At 38.4% G+C, this 16017-nt stretch overlaps 1 protein-coding gene across 1 annotated transcript in view; it reads right to left on the reverse strand.

Annotated features, from left to right (window-relative positions):
- LOC309402977 (complement C4-A-like) overlaps window positions 1–14075 on the reverse strand; it is a gene marked incomplete at its 3' end in the record, with an annotated part of 58313 nt that extends 44238 nt beyond the window's left edge. The window contains exons 1-9 of the mRNA XM_081996956.1: window positions 14008–14075; window positions 10926–11118; window positions 9690–9873; window positions 8293–8363; window positions 7892–7977; window positions 6567–6649; window positions 5405–5492; window positions 345–450; window positions 39–162 (exon numbers count right to left, since the gene is read on the reverse strand). Of these exons, the coding sequence (XP_081853082.1) occupies window positions 39–162; window positions 345–450; window positions 5405–5492; window positions 6567–6649; window positions 7892–7977; window positions 8293–8363; window positions 9690–9873; window positions 10926–11118; window positions 14008–14072 (1000 nt within the window). The 5' untranslated portion in view covers window positions 14073–14075. The remainder of the gene's footprint in view (window positions 1–38; window positions 163–344; window positions 451–5404; window positions 5493–6566; window positions 6650–7891; window positions 7978–8292; window positions 8364–9689; window positions 9874–10925; window positions 11119–14007) is intronic.
- Window positions 14076–16017: the final 1942 nt, after the last annotated feature.

The following is a 16017-nucleotide window of genomic DNA, read 5'->3' on the forward strand; positions in this document are numbered from 1 at the left end:
TATTATAGATTGTATCAGCTAAGGCATAGTGTACTCACTTGCAGTTTCTACAGTGGTAACAGCAACATATAAATTAAAACCTTCCAGTGTGGAAATACTCTTTCTTAATTTCTCTTCCAAAAGTGGTGTATTTAAAGTAACTCTTCCTTTTCCATTTTGAATCTAAAACAAAAGTGAAAAAAAAGCAGTGACAACCCTTTACTGGTTTGTTACCATCAGAATGAAAAAATTGTTGCTTGTAGCATGACTACAGTATTACAGGGATCTATATTTTCATAATTTCTGACAATATTCAGCTCTACCTGGGATAAATCAGAATAGTTCCACTGAACTCCAGTACTTACTGACAGCTGTTGCTCCAGGCCTGGAAGAAAGATTTTTTTCTCATTTTCATCAATAATGCCAAATCGCACATATGCAGCACCTTGAATCCCTTTCCCATAAGAGTGTCTTTGGAAGGAAGAAAAATGAGGAGATGAATCATTACATTAATAAAAAGCAAGAATAAATCAGACTAATCACTTTATACTGAAATAAAGTTGATATATCTGTAGGCATCCCATCTGTAGCTAATAGCTTGAAAATAAAAATTAATCCCACTCACTTATAACTTAAACATGAAGACTTTTACTGGTCTGCATACAAAGCGGTGATTTCAAGTGCAGAGAAACATATGGAGTAAATCACATTGGCAGAATCACATGTGGAGACATCATCTGACAAAATTTACACCAGACACTTTTAAACTTTTTTTTTTTCCAATTAATGAGACCTTTAGTTGCACAATGAGGTCTCACACAGCTCATCCCTTTCACAGGGATCAAGGGAGGTATCCAGTCTATTTAGCTTGGATGAACAGCTAATTCCTTTGCATGAGACACCTCATGAGCAGAGTGTTTAAAAGAGGGGACCAGAGATTCATCTCAGAACCTATGTGAAGTATTTGGTACCTCTGAAGATCTCCAGAGACAGTTCCTACCTGCTGAAATTTTAATACCTGCATTAGGCAGAGTAGACACCCTCCACCCCACATCTCTTCTATGGATTTAGGCAGTATAGTATAGGGATGCCTTGTAAGCGCAATATTTGCCAGATAGGTATCTGGGCAGAACCCCCCTGAACTCTCCATATAGGAGGGAGGATGGGGCGCGTTGTTGCATCTGGCAGGCTCCTTACTCAAGGAAACCCTGGCAGATGGCATCCTCCTGCAGCACAGCATATCACGTGCTACATGAGACCTGTCATGGCCATGGTGTTGTCTTTTGCTTGTGGAGATCCTGTTTCATCTCAGTTCTGTAATGGTTTATTTTTGTTTAAACAAAACCTCTTTCAAATTTCAAATCAGCAGCACTGACCTATACCAATGAAACTAATCGAGAAGCAGTTCTTATGAAAACTGCTTAAAATGCCAGAACTAATAACTATGGGAAACAACAGTCAATATACCGAATAACTATTCATTACACGCATGGCCAGTTCAGAGAAATAAGTTCAATTATCAGGAATTCCTTATGTTGCTTTTGATGAAAGTCAGGCAGGCCTGTGTAGCACCACTAGGACCTTTTCCAATAGATGATAGAACAGTATCCAGTTATTCAATCCCATTTTTTCCTCTTAAATAATTGATGATAATGAGTAGTGAACTATATATGAGAGAGTTGCACAGTCCATAAATTCACAATTGAGTGCTGCAGTAACATATGGAGAAGACATTAGAAAGGATTAAAATATTAAAGCCAGTTATCAGATATCACTTCATATCACAATATCAAGTAATCATGATTAAAGCTAGTCATTATTCAATTGAAATAAAGAAGTGAAGGTGATCAAGAGGAGATTAGAAGGGTTGCATTTGTTCAGCCAAGCAAACGGAGGTTTAGATACAGGGTTCTATCTGCTCTCTTGAGGTGGGCTGGAGAAAGGAAGGATCAATGCAGTCAAAGGCGAAGAGCTCAAGAACAGCGGGCAGAAGACCAACAGGGTATAAACTGGCCAGGGATGAATTTAGACCAGAAATAAATCCTGCTAGAACTCGGTGGGGTGGAGGATCGGTCTTCCACTTTGCTACAGTACCAGGGTCCGTGTAGCAAATCTAACTACTGCACCCTGTTTGGACCAGGTAAATTAAATTAAATTAAATTAAATTAAATTAAATTAAATTAAATTAAATTAAATTAAATTAAATTAAATTAAATTAAATTAAACAGGCATGGTGCTGTCTTGGTGGCTGTGGCTGGCTGGCACAGCACAGCCCATGCCTGCTCTACTAAACCCCCTGACTTCCACAGCAGGGTGGCCATATGCAGACCTGGGGTGGATCTTGGTCTGTGCTTCCTCCCGAAGAGTTTCCAGGAATTGTTTGGGGAGTGCTCGGTGGCTGAGGACGAGCCTGTGCCATGCACCAGAAGAGCTGTCGGCAGCCAAGGTCTGGGGCTCAGGAACCTTTCCTGGAACTGTTTAACTTACTACCCAGGTGGCTCAAATATCTTCTCTGGTATCACATTCAAAGGCAGAAAAAGTTCCTACTGTAATGAGTATATGGGTAATTCCTCATATAAGGGGAGCATCTAAGAAATAATATCCCACAAGATATTAAACAATGTTTGAGTATAATAATAATTTTTTTCCTGCTCTCAGTTTGGAGGGCTTTCCAGAGTCAAACACAAGATGAAACACAAATGGTGGCAGTAGCGATGATACTTTAGTCACATGCACTCACACAGTTCAGTGCTAATATTTAATGCCTATTTAACTAAAGGCTACTGTAAGCTAAATTACTTACAAAGTTAGTTACTCTCAGTGCTTAACAAGATCACAGACTTTGGTTGCATACACCAAGCTTCTTTATTCTTATCTGTGTATTATATAAGCAATTTCTATACCTAGATCTTTCCTCCATTTTGTATTGACTGTGTCCTCTCTGCCATCTCCATCAACTACTGGGATAGACACAAATTATCCAATGGTGACTTATCAATAAGATATTCTTATACTATTCAATTATGTGTGTGTTTGTAAAAGGCAGCACTCAAAGGGGCTTTGACTAGGAAACTTAATTAAACACTTTGGTAAAATTATACAAATTATTCTGTAGGACAATTAAGTTATTAGAATCTAACTTCACTGTTAAAATATTTCCCAACAATGTCACACGTGTGTATTTTTATATTATTATTAAATTATTATTAATTATTTTAAAATAATTGCAAACAATTAATAGTCAAAATACTAGAAGTGAATGGCTGCAATAAGCTTTACAGGCTTCAAAAATAAATACTTATTATTTAATAGAATATACACAGTTTACTTGCCACTATCTTCTTGGAAATCATTACTGTACAGAAAATTTGCCCACTGTTTAACACTAAATATATTTAACAATACTAGCTACAATAACTCATGTGATCCTATTTGTGGTTTTGTGTTAAAGAATCTTAAGGAACATAGTGAATCTACCTCAAAAGCCATGAGTTGCTGACTTATTTTTTAAGGAGCTGTTCTTAGCGAAGGTCTGACATTACTTGCTGTTACTGTGTGTTCAACTCTCTGCTGATGCATCAAAATTGCCCTGAAATAAATCTGAACTTTTGTCTAGATAGGGACAAATAAACACAATAACTATTTTAGTGTTATTTAGATATCGCAGAGTACCTTTCTATATTTCTCCCATATAAACTATCCAGTATGTCTGGCAATATCCTAAAAACCCACTCAATTTGAAAGTATTTGCTAACATTATTTTCTGATCTTTAAAGATACAAAAAATTAGGAATCCACAGAAATGAAGAAAATAAAACATGAGCAGAAAAGTGATCAGTCTCCTCACTCCTTTGAAACTGGAAAGATTTCTCCCTACTGGAGACCAGCTGCGTCCAGCCGCCTGTTCTTATTTCTTAAAAAGTATTCTTCTTCAGGGAAAGAAAGAAAGAAAAAAAAGAGGTATCAAGTTCTAATTTAGAGACCAAAAGGACACTAATTTATAAGTTTAACTTTTCATACAGAGGTTCTTTGACTTCAGAAAATATAAACTTCTGTTCGTGTGCAGTATTAAGTTTGTTTTAGCCAATTTCTAGTATATTCTTTTTCATGAAGGAACTTCACATGCTCTTTCATCAATAGGATACCATTTTCATACCACGGGTTTTTTGGTACAGAGTCAACTTTAAAACGGATTTAAAATCTAACTGTAAATCAAATTTATAACATCTGAACTAATGCCACACTGAACCACTTCGTTTAAATGCCTGGCATCTAGATCTTGGACTTACAAATCTCATATAAATGTATCCTACCAAAGTCATCAACTCTAGTTGCATGAGTGGTGATTTCAGTGAAAAGGAAAAAAAATTCTGAGTCCCCAGGCAACTATTTGATTTATCTCTCCATCTTCCCAATGTGCAGGGTGGCCAAGATATTTCTAGTCATTTTGGATTCCAGCTGAGTGGTAAGTAAAGGAAGAACATTCTCCTAAACAGGCAGTTGTTTAGTATTTTCTCTTCGAAGAAACTTGAAAATTCAACAGGCAAGAAGGCTTGATATATGTTGATGAGTCACTGTTAGATGATGCAGCAAACTTAGATCTATCAGCGTGAGATCAAAAATACCAGAGCAAAAAATACTTATTCAATCTAGGTTCAGTCTGATTCTTCCAAAGTATTCAAAATATTTTGATGAGTTATATTTTCATTATCTGACCGTCTAAGTTAGTTACTCTGTGTTTGATGCCATTACAATCTGATATGGGATCAGGTTCAATTTGTTCTACATTGAGCCCTACCTCATGTTCTGGCCAGTCTGAGGGCTTGGTAGCCATATCTCTTCCGGATCAATGTCACACTACTTTGCAGTAATGCACGTGTCTGTAGTGATGGTCATGGAAACGCCTCTGATTAACTGTATTTATTCACCTGGAAGCACTTCTGCATAAAATCCTTACTCTCAAATAAACACTAGCTTATTAATGCCAAACTTCACTGGGCTTTGAGAAAATTTCATATGCAAATTTGAATCCATCTCTACTCGAATTACATTAAATAGCAACATCTGGATGTTTCTAAATGTTTAAACCAAACATGTTTCTAAATGTTTAAACCAAAAGAAAAGCAGGTTATCAGTTTACCTGGAACCTTACCTTGCAACACAGAAGAGAATGCTAAATAGTCACCTTTTTACTAGCAAACTAAAATATTCAGAAAATCTTGTTCCATTTTGATCACCACCCCTGCAAACCAGGTAGCATTTTACACTGGTGTCTCAAGTTAGTAGTGGAAACAAAGAGTATAAAAGATTAAAGTCGGATTCAAATAAAGCCGGAAGCTGGTTAACTGATAATGACAAGAAAAAAGAAGAAGCTGCAAAGTTCATTGTCTGGCTCCTAAAACAGCCTCACTGTGAGCACACCTACTTTGCCTCGATATCAAACACAAAGTTTTCATTCCAGATGTGGTAGTATGGCTGAAGTGGGATGAGTTTGACTTCAAAAGATGGAAGTTCTGCATGAAAAAAAGAAGGAAAAAGTCATGATACGTGAGTTTCAAACATCCCTTATACTCCTGGCATGTGGCAACACCCACCAAGAGGATGCAGCTGCACTGAGAGGATGTTTTAGTCTGAATCAGCAGTACACTTCTGAAGCAAAATCTCCTGATCATCTTTGATTTTTCTGCTTTTCTTCACAAAGTGGAGCAGTCTTCAAGCACACAAAATTGATTTATTTACAATGAAAATACGCCAGAAGATAAGCTCTAACTGCTACTGGGTGTTAAGTGCCTTAGACTAGAAGCAGCCTGAAGTAAACCCATCATGAAATGGGTTGAGTGTGGACATGAGGTCCTCAGCATCAGCTGTATCATTCTCCAATTTGCCCAACTATTTGCTACTATAGATACAGCCAGAGTAATTTTCTCATGGATGTAGGTGTTTGTGGAGAATGCAGTAGTCTCCTCTATTCTGTTACATCTACTAGCTAAGACAAAGCCAGTTTTGTTAAACTGAGATTTTCATATAATCCTGAGGTTTTCTTTTGCCTTTAACTCCCCCCCGCTACATTTTACAAGAAAGCATAATTTCAGCACAAGTAAATCAAGACATTTCTTACCCCAAAGTGTTAAATTTCTACATTTTTACTTTTTCCAGAGTATCCTTACTTCTCTTTAAAAAAGCTTCTCTGAGTATAGGAACAATTCTAATCAACTTTCAAACTGAATTCTACTGAGAGAAAATAGATAGGGTTTTTTTTCCATTCTAGTTTTCACTGAAAACTGTAGCCAGAATTGCAATCATTTTAAAGTGGAGCTCATTTCCTTTTTTTTCCTGCAGCAGGAGAGCCCTTCCAAAAAAGGATGTTCTGTGAAAAATGTTAAAGTTATAAAAATAAAGTGTTTTTTCAAATATAAGTGGAAGGCACACAAAAGTAGAGCTCTCCTGTGCATCAGAGATAGCAATGAGGCACTGAAACAATCTTGTCCTTAGTACCTAACTACAGCCAGTTTTAATCACTGCAGTATATGTTTTAACACATAGTGATGACTTAATATATTTCTAATGCAAATTAAATATTCTCTTACCATATTTTTTCACTTCAAACTCAGCAGAAACATTAGACATTTTGTATTGATGAAACCAGGCGTTGATTTTCCAAGTTCCAGGCCTAAAGTTCAGATTCAGCAGAAAATAGTTAAGATTCCGCAGATATTTTATGATGCTAATATATTTAAATTATCACTAAATGCTAATATTTTCCTTGCTTTGATCTCATCCCAAACTAATTTATTAATGGCTTTCTCTTTGCTGGGAGGAGTCAGCAACATATTTCCAAGTGTCCTAAGAAACACTCGAAAAGACTTTATGAGGAACTGCAAGATAACATATTTGCAAGCCACATGTAACATGCGCTGCCTCTGCAAAGCCCTCAGAAATAGAGAACTCATCATATATTTCCTATAGCTTATCTGCACTATCATATCAAAATCAATCTAGCATGCAGGAACACAGTGAATATTAACAAAAAGTTTGACTATTTGAAATCAGAGGTAACTAATTATACTTTGCACACTGAGCCCTTACGGAAGTGCTCTCTTGAATGTAGTCAAATGGTTGAGCAGATATTTAAGCAGTTTGTTAAACTGTTCCTTATCAGGATAAATGTTGCTAATTGCAGCATATTAACGTTCAATTCTGGACTTATCTCTCCAACATGCGGTGCTTAGAGGTAAAAAGATATTAACCATAGGCTCAATCTCTGCTCCATGGTGAGATAAAGGCAATTTTGAAAGCTAATTCAAGCAATTCAGCAGTTTAAGTACTTCAGCAGGTAAGGGGGATGAATCTGGATGGTTTGATTCTGCTAATAGGAGGTGAGGTTTATCCTCATCACTTTAAACATTATACTGTGAGGTCTTTCATCTGGGTCGGTCCCCTTGGGCTCCGCTATAGCCAATGGAGAGAAGCAGACAGTGCTGAGATGTGGTACATCTCATCCTGACATAGGCATCTCAACAGGTCAAATGAATCACAGCCTTAAACGCGTGACTTCATCTCCAGTGTCGGAGCAGGGAGCGTGGGGCGACCAGCTCAGGTGTAGACCCTTGCACAGGAGGCTCCAGGGCTGGCTCCGGAGCAGCTATGCTCAGTTCCCTGCTGTCAGGTGCTGACAGTGCACCACAGTGCTTCCCAGGCGTAATCAGAGCAAAACTGCCTGCTTTAGTGCCCCTCCTGTTCTAAACAAATGGTAAGGCAGGCAATACACAATAAGAAAAAAAGAAAAGAGAGGAAAACAGGGGAGCAGACCAGAAAGAAGGAAGGGAAGGACAAGACTCTTGTTTTTAGCTTGAAGATAGTGACATTTTGACACATGAACTGTCTTAACGCACAAGGCACAGCAGTAACATACTCTGCAATGTCAGGTATTTCAAAGTTTTCACTGAATACTGTTTTTATTTTCCGGTCTGACTTTTTAACCACCATTCCTTTTGAATTCTGTTGAGAGAGAGAAAACAATCATAAAATTATGCACCAGGTGTCAAGCATTTACATCCAAAAGCTCAAGTTCATATACTAGTCCTAAGGAAGAGAAAATGCTCTGCTTACTTTCCTACTTTAGTATTCACACATTATGTTTTCCTCCATGCTCCTGATATTGGCCAAAAATTACTAGACGTATCTCACAATGTGTAAATACTGATTTCTGGAGGGGAGTCATAGCTATAGTTTGATTCTTGGAACTTTTGTGGATATTTTTTATAGTTCCTGTGCTGAAGAAACACTCATTAACACTGTTTTTTGTATACTTACTAGCACAGCAACTGTAACTGTGTCATCTGTTGGCCTCATAGCATTGTCCAGAATGAAGATCCTGTATTTTACTGTTTAACAGAAGAATAAATGTGTTTACATATTTATTTCTGGCCTTTCTAGATCCTAATTATTACAAGCTCTAAACTGAGTTACTGAATTTAGGATAAAAATCTTTCTTATAATGGAAAGAAGTTTGAGAAATTTCAAAAAAGAATTGCATTCTTCCATAAGCCTTGCATATTACATGACCAAACAGATACCTTTTTGAAGCAAATTCCAAAAAGTGCTCGGGGAGCTTCACTCACTTTTGTATCCTTTCTGCAGTCAAGACCTACAACCAACTCAAGAACATTTTTTTACTTCCATCTCTTGTTACTTAATGAAATTGTTAAGTAACTGTGCTAGTTTTGGCCGGGATAGAGTTAATTTTCTTCATAGTAGCTAGTATGGGGCTATGTTTTGGATTTGTGTTGAAAACAGTGTTGATAATTCAGGGATGTTTTCATTATTGCTGAGCAGTGCTTACACAGAGTCACGGCCTTTTCTGCTTCTCATACCACTGCACTAGTGAGAAGGCTGGGGGTCACAAGAAGTTGGGAGGGGACACAGCTGGGACAGCTGACGCCAGCTGACCACAGGGATATTCCATACCATAGGATGTCATGCTCAGCATATAAAGCTGGGGGAAGAAGGAGGAAAGAGGGACTTTTGGAGTTACAGTGTTTGTCTTCCCAAGTAACCGCATGCGTGATGGAGCCCTGCTTTCCTGGAGGGGGCTGAACACCTGCCTGCCCATGGGGAGTGGTGAATGGATTCCTTGTTTTGCTTTGCTTGCACATGCGGCTTTTCCTTTACCTATTAAACCATCTTTATCTCAACCCACAAGATTTCTCATTTTTACCCATCTGATTCTCTCCCCCATCCCACCAGGGGGGAGTGAGTGCGCGGCTGAGTGGGGCTTACGTGCCGGCTGGCGTTAAACCACGATAGTTGTGATCTTAAAGTGCAAAGGATACTTGTTGCTGGTGTTGGAAGCAGAAGCAATAGGAATTTTTTTGCAGGTTTCTCACAATTTTGTTTTCCAAAGGAAAGTTATTATTAAGTTTTTTGAACAAAAATGAGCAGATTTTGTGTGGCTCCTGTTAGAAGAGAGAATGACTTTTTGACTCCAGTGGCATTTCCACGTGGGTTGCTGCAATGTGCAGTGCAGACCCTCCAGAAGCCCTGGCTGCAGAAGGCGAGTTTAAAATCTGGGCTGGCTGGTAAGCGCAGAGATAGCTGGGGTTAAACGAGAAGGATTTACATTAGGAAGGATGAAGTCATTATTATTTTTTCTAATCATGCCCTTGTAACATCTATATTCAACATCTGAAATGCAGCATTTGTATTTTAACCTTTGGAACTTGGTGTGTATATAGGTTTATCTGTCTGAATAAAAATGTAGCCTTTCTTGGATGACAGGAGGATGCGAGTGTTTTGAACAGTCTCCTTATAAAGATCCCTGCTTTCGGTGACCAGCAGAACATACGGATGATTAGTCTTCTTGAATAGATCCTTTTGCAGAGTCCCTGGCTTGACCTGAAGAGGACAAAAGGAACAACCCCACAGAGTCAGATATGAATCTGGTAACTTCAGAGCCACACAGCTGAGGACCAAAACCAGCTTAAATATTTTTATTAACACCATTCAACAGAAGATATTAAATTATATCTTTATTACTGAATGTTATATCTTTCTTATGGGGTAAATATTTCAACTAGAAATATATCTAATCCCCCATTTTCCACCATAGAAATATACATTCCAGTGGCAATAACTCAAGCCCAGTGACTTTTCTTCACTCTACACGCATGTTAAATTCCAGTTACCATGTCATTTGGTAGCTGTAGCAGCATCCTATAATCTTTCATTTGCTAAAAACTTTGCTATGAGATTAGAGCTTTATCTCATGCAGGTTAATACGATGTTTCTAAACATCATGCTCAAGGGGAACCTGATTTGAAAGCTCAGCTTTTAGCTTTGGGAGAAATAAATCAGAGCTAAAAACTGAGTCTTGCTGTGTGCTGTTTTCCAAACGAAGAGCCCAAACTAGTACTCCTGAACTAAATGCTGCCAGACTTCAAAGAATCATGTCAGAAGCAAATGGGGCAAAGCAGGTGTAAAGAAGAATTAATCAACTTACAGGTTTGCAGAAACATCATGGGATTTGGTCTGAGAGACTGCACATTTTTAAAGGTTTCTCCTGTTTTGTAAAAATGGCCAGTATGCCCAAAGGCATGAATGCAGTCTTAGTTCAAGTGGTGCAGAACAACAAACACTGATAAAACTAAATTTTTAAATTTAATTCCATCACTGATCTACAGTGATCAAAAGGTCTTTAATCACCATGTGACAAAATCTTGAGCTTGCTTGTTGGACACAAAAGAGCACTCACAATCACCACTGAAATTATATTAGGCATTATTTTATTAGCTGGTTGGGTGAATAGGGTGTTGCTGTCACTGGAACTGGTGTTTTGTCATCTGTCTCTAGGGACCAGTGTTGTCTCTGTTCTTACATATTCCTAGTACAGATTATGTGTTTTTTATCACCAGGTTAAAACATTTACATCACTATGATGGTAGACTCACCATTACTTTTTTAATTTCCTGGTAGTTATTATGTTGGTTAAGGTTAAAGATGATCCGCTCTGATAGGAGCTGATTTTTTGTCTCATCTTTGAAGTATGCAGTAACTTGCACAGGGCTCTGTGCTCCATGGACTTGAACTGTTATTGTCTCATGTATGCCCACATGCACCACATTTGGGGCAGTAATAAGAAATCTAAAACAACACAGAAACAGATTGCCCAGTACGTAGGCTGATTTTTTCATAATACAAGAATGTCCAACCAATACAAACTTTAAAGAAAAAACCAGACTCTCACAGAGTATTTGAGCTTGGGGCTTATGGAGACCACCTAGTCCATCTAGGAAGAAGTTAGTCAGAGTAGAGGTTAAAAGAAGACAGTTTCTCTCTGACTGATCCCCAAATTCTGGACCATCACATTTAAATCCTACAAAAGATCAGTCTCTATAGACAGGAGAGAAAAAAACCTGCGATATGTCCCAGGGACTGCCAATACCATTTATAACCTCATTTAACTCAGAGAAAGTTCTATAAACTCAACTTCCTGGAAACAAAAATAGGCCATGCATTAAGAGACAGTGAATAGATATTCATAAATACATATTTGATATTACAAAGTCATATCTTCATGTACTAGCACCTATATTATGCCAGCTTATGCTTTAATATGTCAGGAGGTCACCATCACTGGAAGTATTCAAAAAATATGTGGATGTAGCACTTCAGGACATGGTTTAGTGGGCATGGTGGTGTTGGATTGATGGTTGGACTTGATCTTAAAGGTCTTTTCCAACCTTACTGATTCTGTGATTCTGTGAGGTATCAATTTCCTATATAACCGTATGTATGGAGTTTCAAGTAGCTGATCTTCATTCAAATGTCACTGTTTCTGAAATGCTGGTAATAAGAGATCATGGAAGGTGAGACCACAGCCCTGAGAAAGGGCTGAGTGGGAGGATAAACTGGTTGTGATTTAGTTTTTTCTCTTTATTCCCTTCCCTTTATTCTTAACTCTGCTGTGGTGCTCCTTGGTAATTAATTTCATGACCTTTAAAATGTAGATCATAATTCTTGCCCTCTTTTTAATCAAGTATCTTTTATGCACAAAAATCAGAGAATGATGTGAAGAGCTATGTCTTCATGATACAATGGCACAAACACAACAGTTCTGAGCTCAAGAAAGATGCTTTTGGAAAAAGATTATTCTGCAGAAGACCTCTAAAATGAAAGGTGAATGATTTTACCATTATCAAGAATGGGTTGGCTGAACTTTCTCTTTTTTTACTTCTTTTTTTTAAATGTTTCTTCTTTCTTAAATGTATAAAATGGAAGGTGGGGTATAGAAAGAAGGGAATCAAAATGATTTGTTTTTTCAAATGAAACTCAAATTTACTTCCTTGTTTTCTGATAATAATCATGCTGCACTGTGAAAACGGAATAAAAATCATCTCTCTCCTTCCATATGACTAGTGAAATGCATCATAGGTGGCCTAAGTCTTCACATAAACATAAGGATCTTGGAAAGAAAAACAGAACAGTCTTCAATAAACATTAAAGCATTTTATCATTTGTACTGATACATTTGTGAAAATATTTTCTAATGTGTCTAGTTTACAATGAATTATGAAACTTTCAGTTACATCTAACCTCATTTAATGCTTGATCCTGATCTTTATTGTTTTAATTTATCTAATTGTCTTCTCTAATTCATTAGTCAGAATTGGCATCTATATGCATTCAAATGCTTGAATGTTGAGAAGACAGTTTTCATTTTCATCTGTGTTCATTGTATTTTCTCAATGGCATTGAAGGGGTTTTAGTCAAAAACATCACTGCATCACCTACTCAGAGTTATTTGCTCTAGCAAAAGGTGACACAAGACCTGTCTTCACATATGGAAAAGAGAATGTAATGCTTGCTCTCTGGCGTAGCCTACAGAAATTGAGAGTCTTCTTTTTACAGCGGTGTAGTTAGTTGTTTATCTATGCAATAGCTCAGACAGACATGGTCACAAGCCTACAGTGCCCATACACTGCCCTCACCTCAGCTAGCCAGACACAAGCCGGATCTGGTCTCGAAGCATCATGATGATATTTTCCTGACATAATGCTAAGTTTCATATACCTAATACATGCATCACCTTGTGTTTCCCTCATCCAATTACTTCAGAAAAAAACTACCTTAGTCCCCATGTCCACTAAGGTTTTATCACAGATGACAAAGCCTTTACTGAAGACGAAGTGTGCCTCAGGATGCACCATAGCTACCCCAGTATCAAGTTTCTGTAGGGCTGTAGTTTTCATGCTGATGTGGACACTGGAGGTCAACACCAGACTGCAGGCAGGAGTCTGCACCTGGGTAAAACCTCGTAAGAAGAGAAATAAGTATTTGGGGCTGCAGATAACCTCAAAGGTGAGCTGACATGGAAGGGGAGGAGGGTTTGACCTGACTGCCCAGATATCTCATCAAAGCTCTCCTCTATGGCAAGTACCTGAACACACTTGATCCTGGTGGGAACAAAGCAAGAGTCTCTTCTCCTGTACTTCTGCCTTACAGATAAAGGTCAATTTGAAGGACCTTTAACATGCTCCATAAGTTTTCTCAGAGAGTTACACCTATTTCCCAAATCCAGGAATTTGTCCAGCTAGAAGAACCAATATCGACATATGTAAATCTCCACTAAAATAGAGGATAAGTACATAAAAATCCTGAAGCTCTCTCAAATGCGAAACCTTTGCTTTCTGCAATGTGTCAGATGCAGAAGTCAATTACAAAAAAGAGAGTTATTCTTTCCCCAGATCTTCCAATCTGGTAAATGTCATAAACTAAAGATGAACAAGCAGCTATAACATGCTTTAGTAGGACATTTTTAATTATTTGTTACTGAATGGAGATCTCTCCCTTTAAAAGTGCCTTAAAAGGGCAGTTTTAAACTTTTTATTTTTTACCTATTTAATGTTACACAGATTTTAAGTGGTCCAAGAAACAGACTTTGCTAATTCTCTATCAAGACTATTAACATTTCCTGCTTTTTCTTTCAAGGGATTTTTTAGGAGTGAAGAATTAATAATAAAATGTACTTACGAAGGTGCTTGCTGTGTTTTGGACAACAGCGAACAAAAGCTCATCAAAAATACCAGCCTTTCCATTGGAAAACTCTACAACATCTGCAAAACAGAAATACCAAACAGCCACTGTAAATCTACCCTTGAGGTGCAGGTTGTAAGGTATGGGTTGATGACACATTGCAGCAAAGAACATTATCTATCCTGGTTATTTATTAATAACTTGCAAAACTGTGCAACCAATAATGATGGACATGCTAGTAATGCACAAATTAATAGCCTGGGGAGAGACATTCTGGGCTAAGACACAATTTTACATTTGATTATTCATTCATTCTCTTCCCGGCTTCAATATTTTCACATTATGGCAACTAAAAGTCATGTGCAGAGAGAACTTTTCACAAATACTGCAAAGGCAATCGGGAAGTCAAACAAAACACCGTGGCTAAAAGAGTGGCTGTAAAGCACTTCTAAATGGGGACAAATGCAAGTTCCAGGTCCTTTCTGCGTGCTGTTACTTAACTCCAGGCATTTCTGCAGTCCAGCAAATGTGAGAGAAAGCTCCTTCTGGTTTAGACAGCACCAAAGGAGCTGTGCTGGAAATTGTACAACTCAGTTCCAATCTGTAATGCTTGAAGGCATTCATCTGCTTTGACTTCAGTGGAAATAAAATGAATGTCTCTCTCTGAGCTACTCAGCCCAATTTTCCTTTATAGTCAAGACAGAGGGCTTTTCCAGAGGGTAATTAGTGTCATCTTAGTATAAGCACAGAAGATGACTCATCAGTTGAAGGCATTCCAGACTGCAGGAAACACACGCAATATTTTAAAAGGCAGAATACTCAAAAACAGGGGAAAATATATGTCTGAGGAATAACTATTTGTGCAGGAACCAGCTTTGATCAAAGGCAAATGAAAGAAAAAACAGAATCTCACATCAGGTCTCATTTCTGCAAGCCTTTAATAGATTGTTGTCTCCCAAACATAATTCTGTTGACTCATGAGAATGGAAAAATGCCCATCTGATTTACAGGCGGGTCAAATCCCAGAAATGATCACATGGCTGCCCACAAGTTCTGGGCATAAACTGCCCTTTAATACACTACATTTGAGTCTGTGTCTTTAATTATTAGCCATGGATGCCTTAGGTCACCACTCCGTTATTTGTAAGGCGAATTCATGCTCACAGCAAGGGCTCACTGCCCCCAGTCATGTTGCATTGTGAGGGTGAAGGGACCTCCACCTCACCCCACCCCTTGCCTAAAAGACATCCCCTGCCATGCTCTTCAGACGCAAGCAGCTCCAGAGTTGCTTCAAGACAAGGAGGTAGGGGAAGAGAAGAAGGTTACACCTTACAGGTGTCAACAAAATAGTTCACTATTTTACATTGTGTCATAAGTGTGGTAGCTCCTTCTGAGACAAAAACAGACGGATAGCAAGTACTTTCTGTCCATTGTTGGTCACAGAAAGTACCAGCAGCAACAACAACAAGAATGTTTCTGGCTTCAAACTCACATTAGCAAAAGCTAAGTTTTGTCTCCACTAGGCATAAGGTTTTTCCAAGAGACAGCCTTCACCCTTCCTCTTCTGTCTTCCATTCTCACTTCAGCTGTCAGTCAGGAGGGAGAAGGTGAGCAAAGGTACTTGTGGATCCTCAGGATCCAAATCCACGCTCTTTGGGAGATGTTTACAGGAGATCAGAAATGGGAACTGTTAAGACCAAAATTATTTTCACTCTACCTTCCCTCCCCCGCCTCTTATTCCCTCTGCAGTTACGCACTGACAAAATAGATATATTTCCATGCCAAAATGACATCATTTTCTCAGGGCTTCTGGCCCCCCAAACCCAGGCTAGGTGGTGAGGAAGAGTGGAGATTTCCACCATGAGGCTGGTCCGTGCTCAGGACAAAGACAAAGGTTTTGTAGAAGAAGTTTGCTTGGGAACAGGGCTTATGCTCTCCCTGGGGGGCAGAAAAGACTTGTTAAATTTGCAGCTGCTAAAGTAAGGACTTCTCACTCTTGCATGAATA

This window comes from Phaethon aethereus, assembly GCF_964289735.1.
Source record: "Phaethon aethereus genome assembly, chromosome: 1".
Classification (NCBI taxonomy): Eukaryota; Metazoa; Chordata; class Aves; order Phaethontiformes; family Phaethontidae; genus Phaethon; species Phaethon aethereus.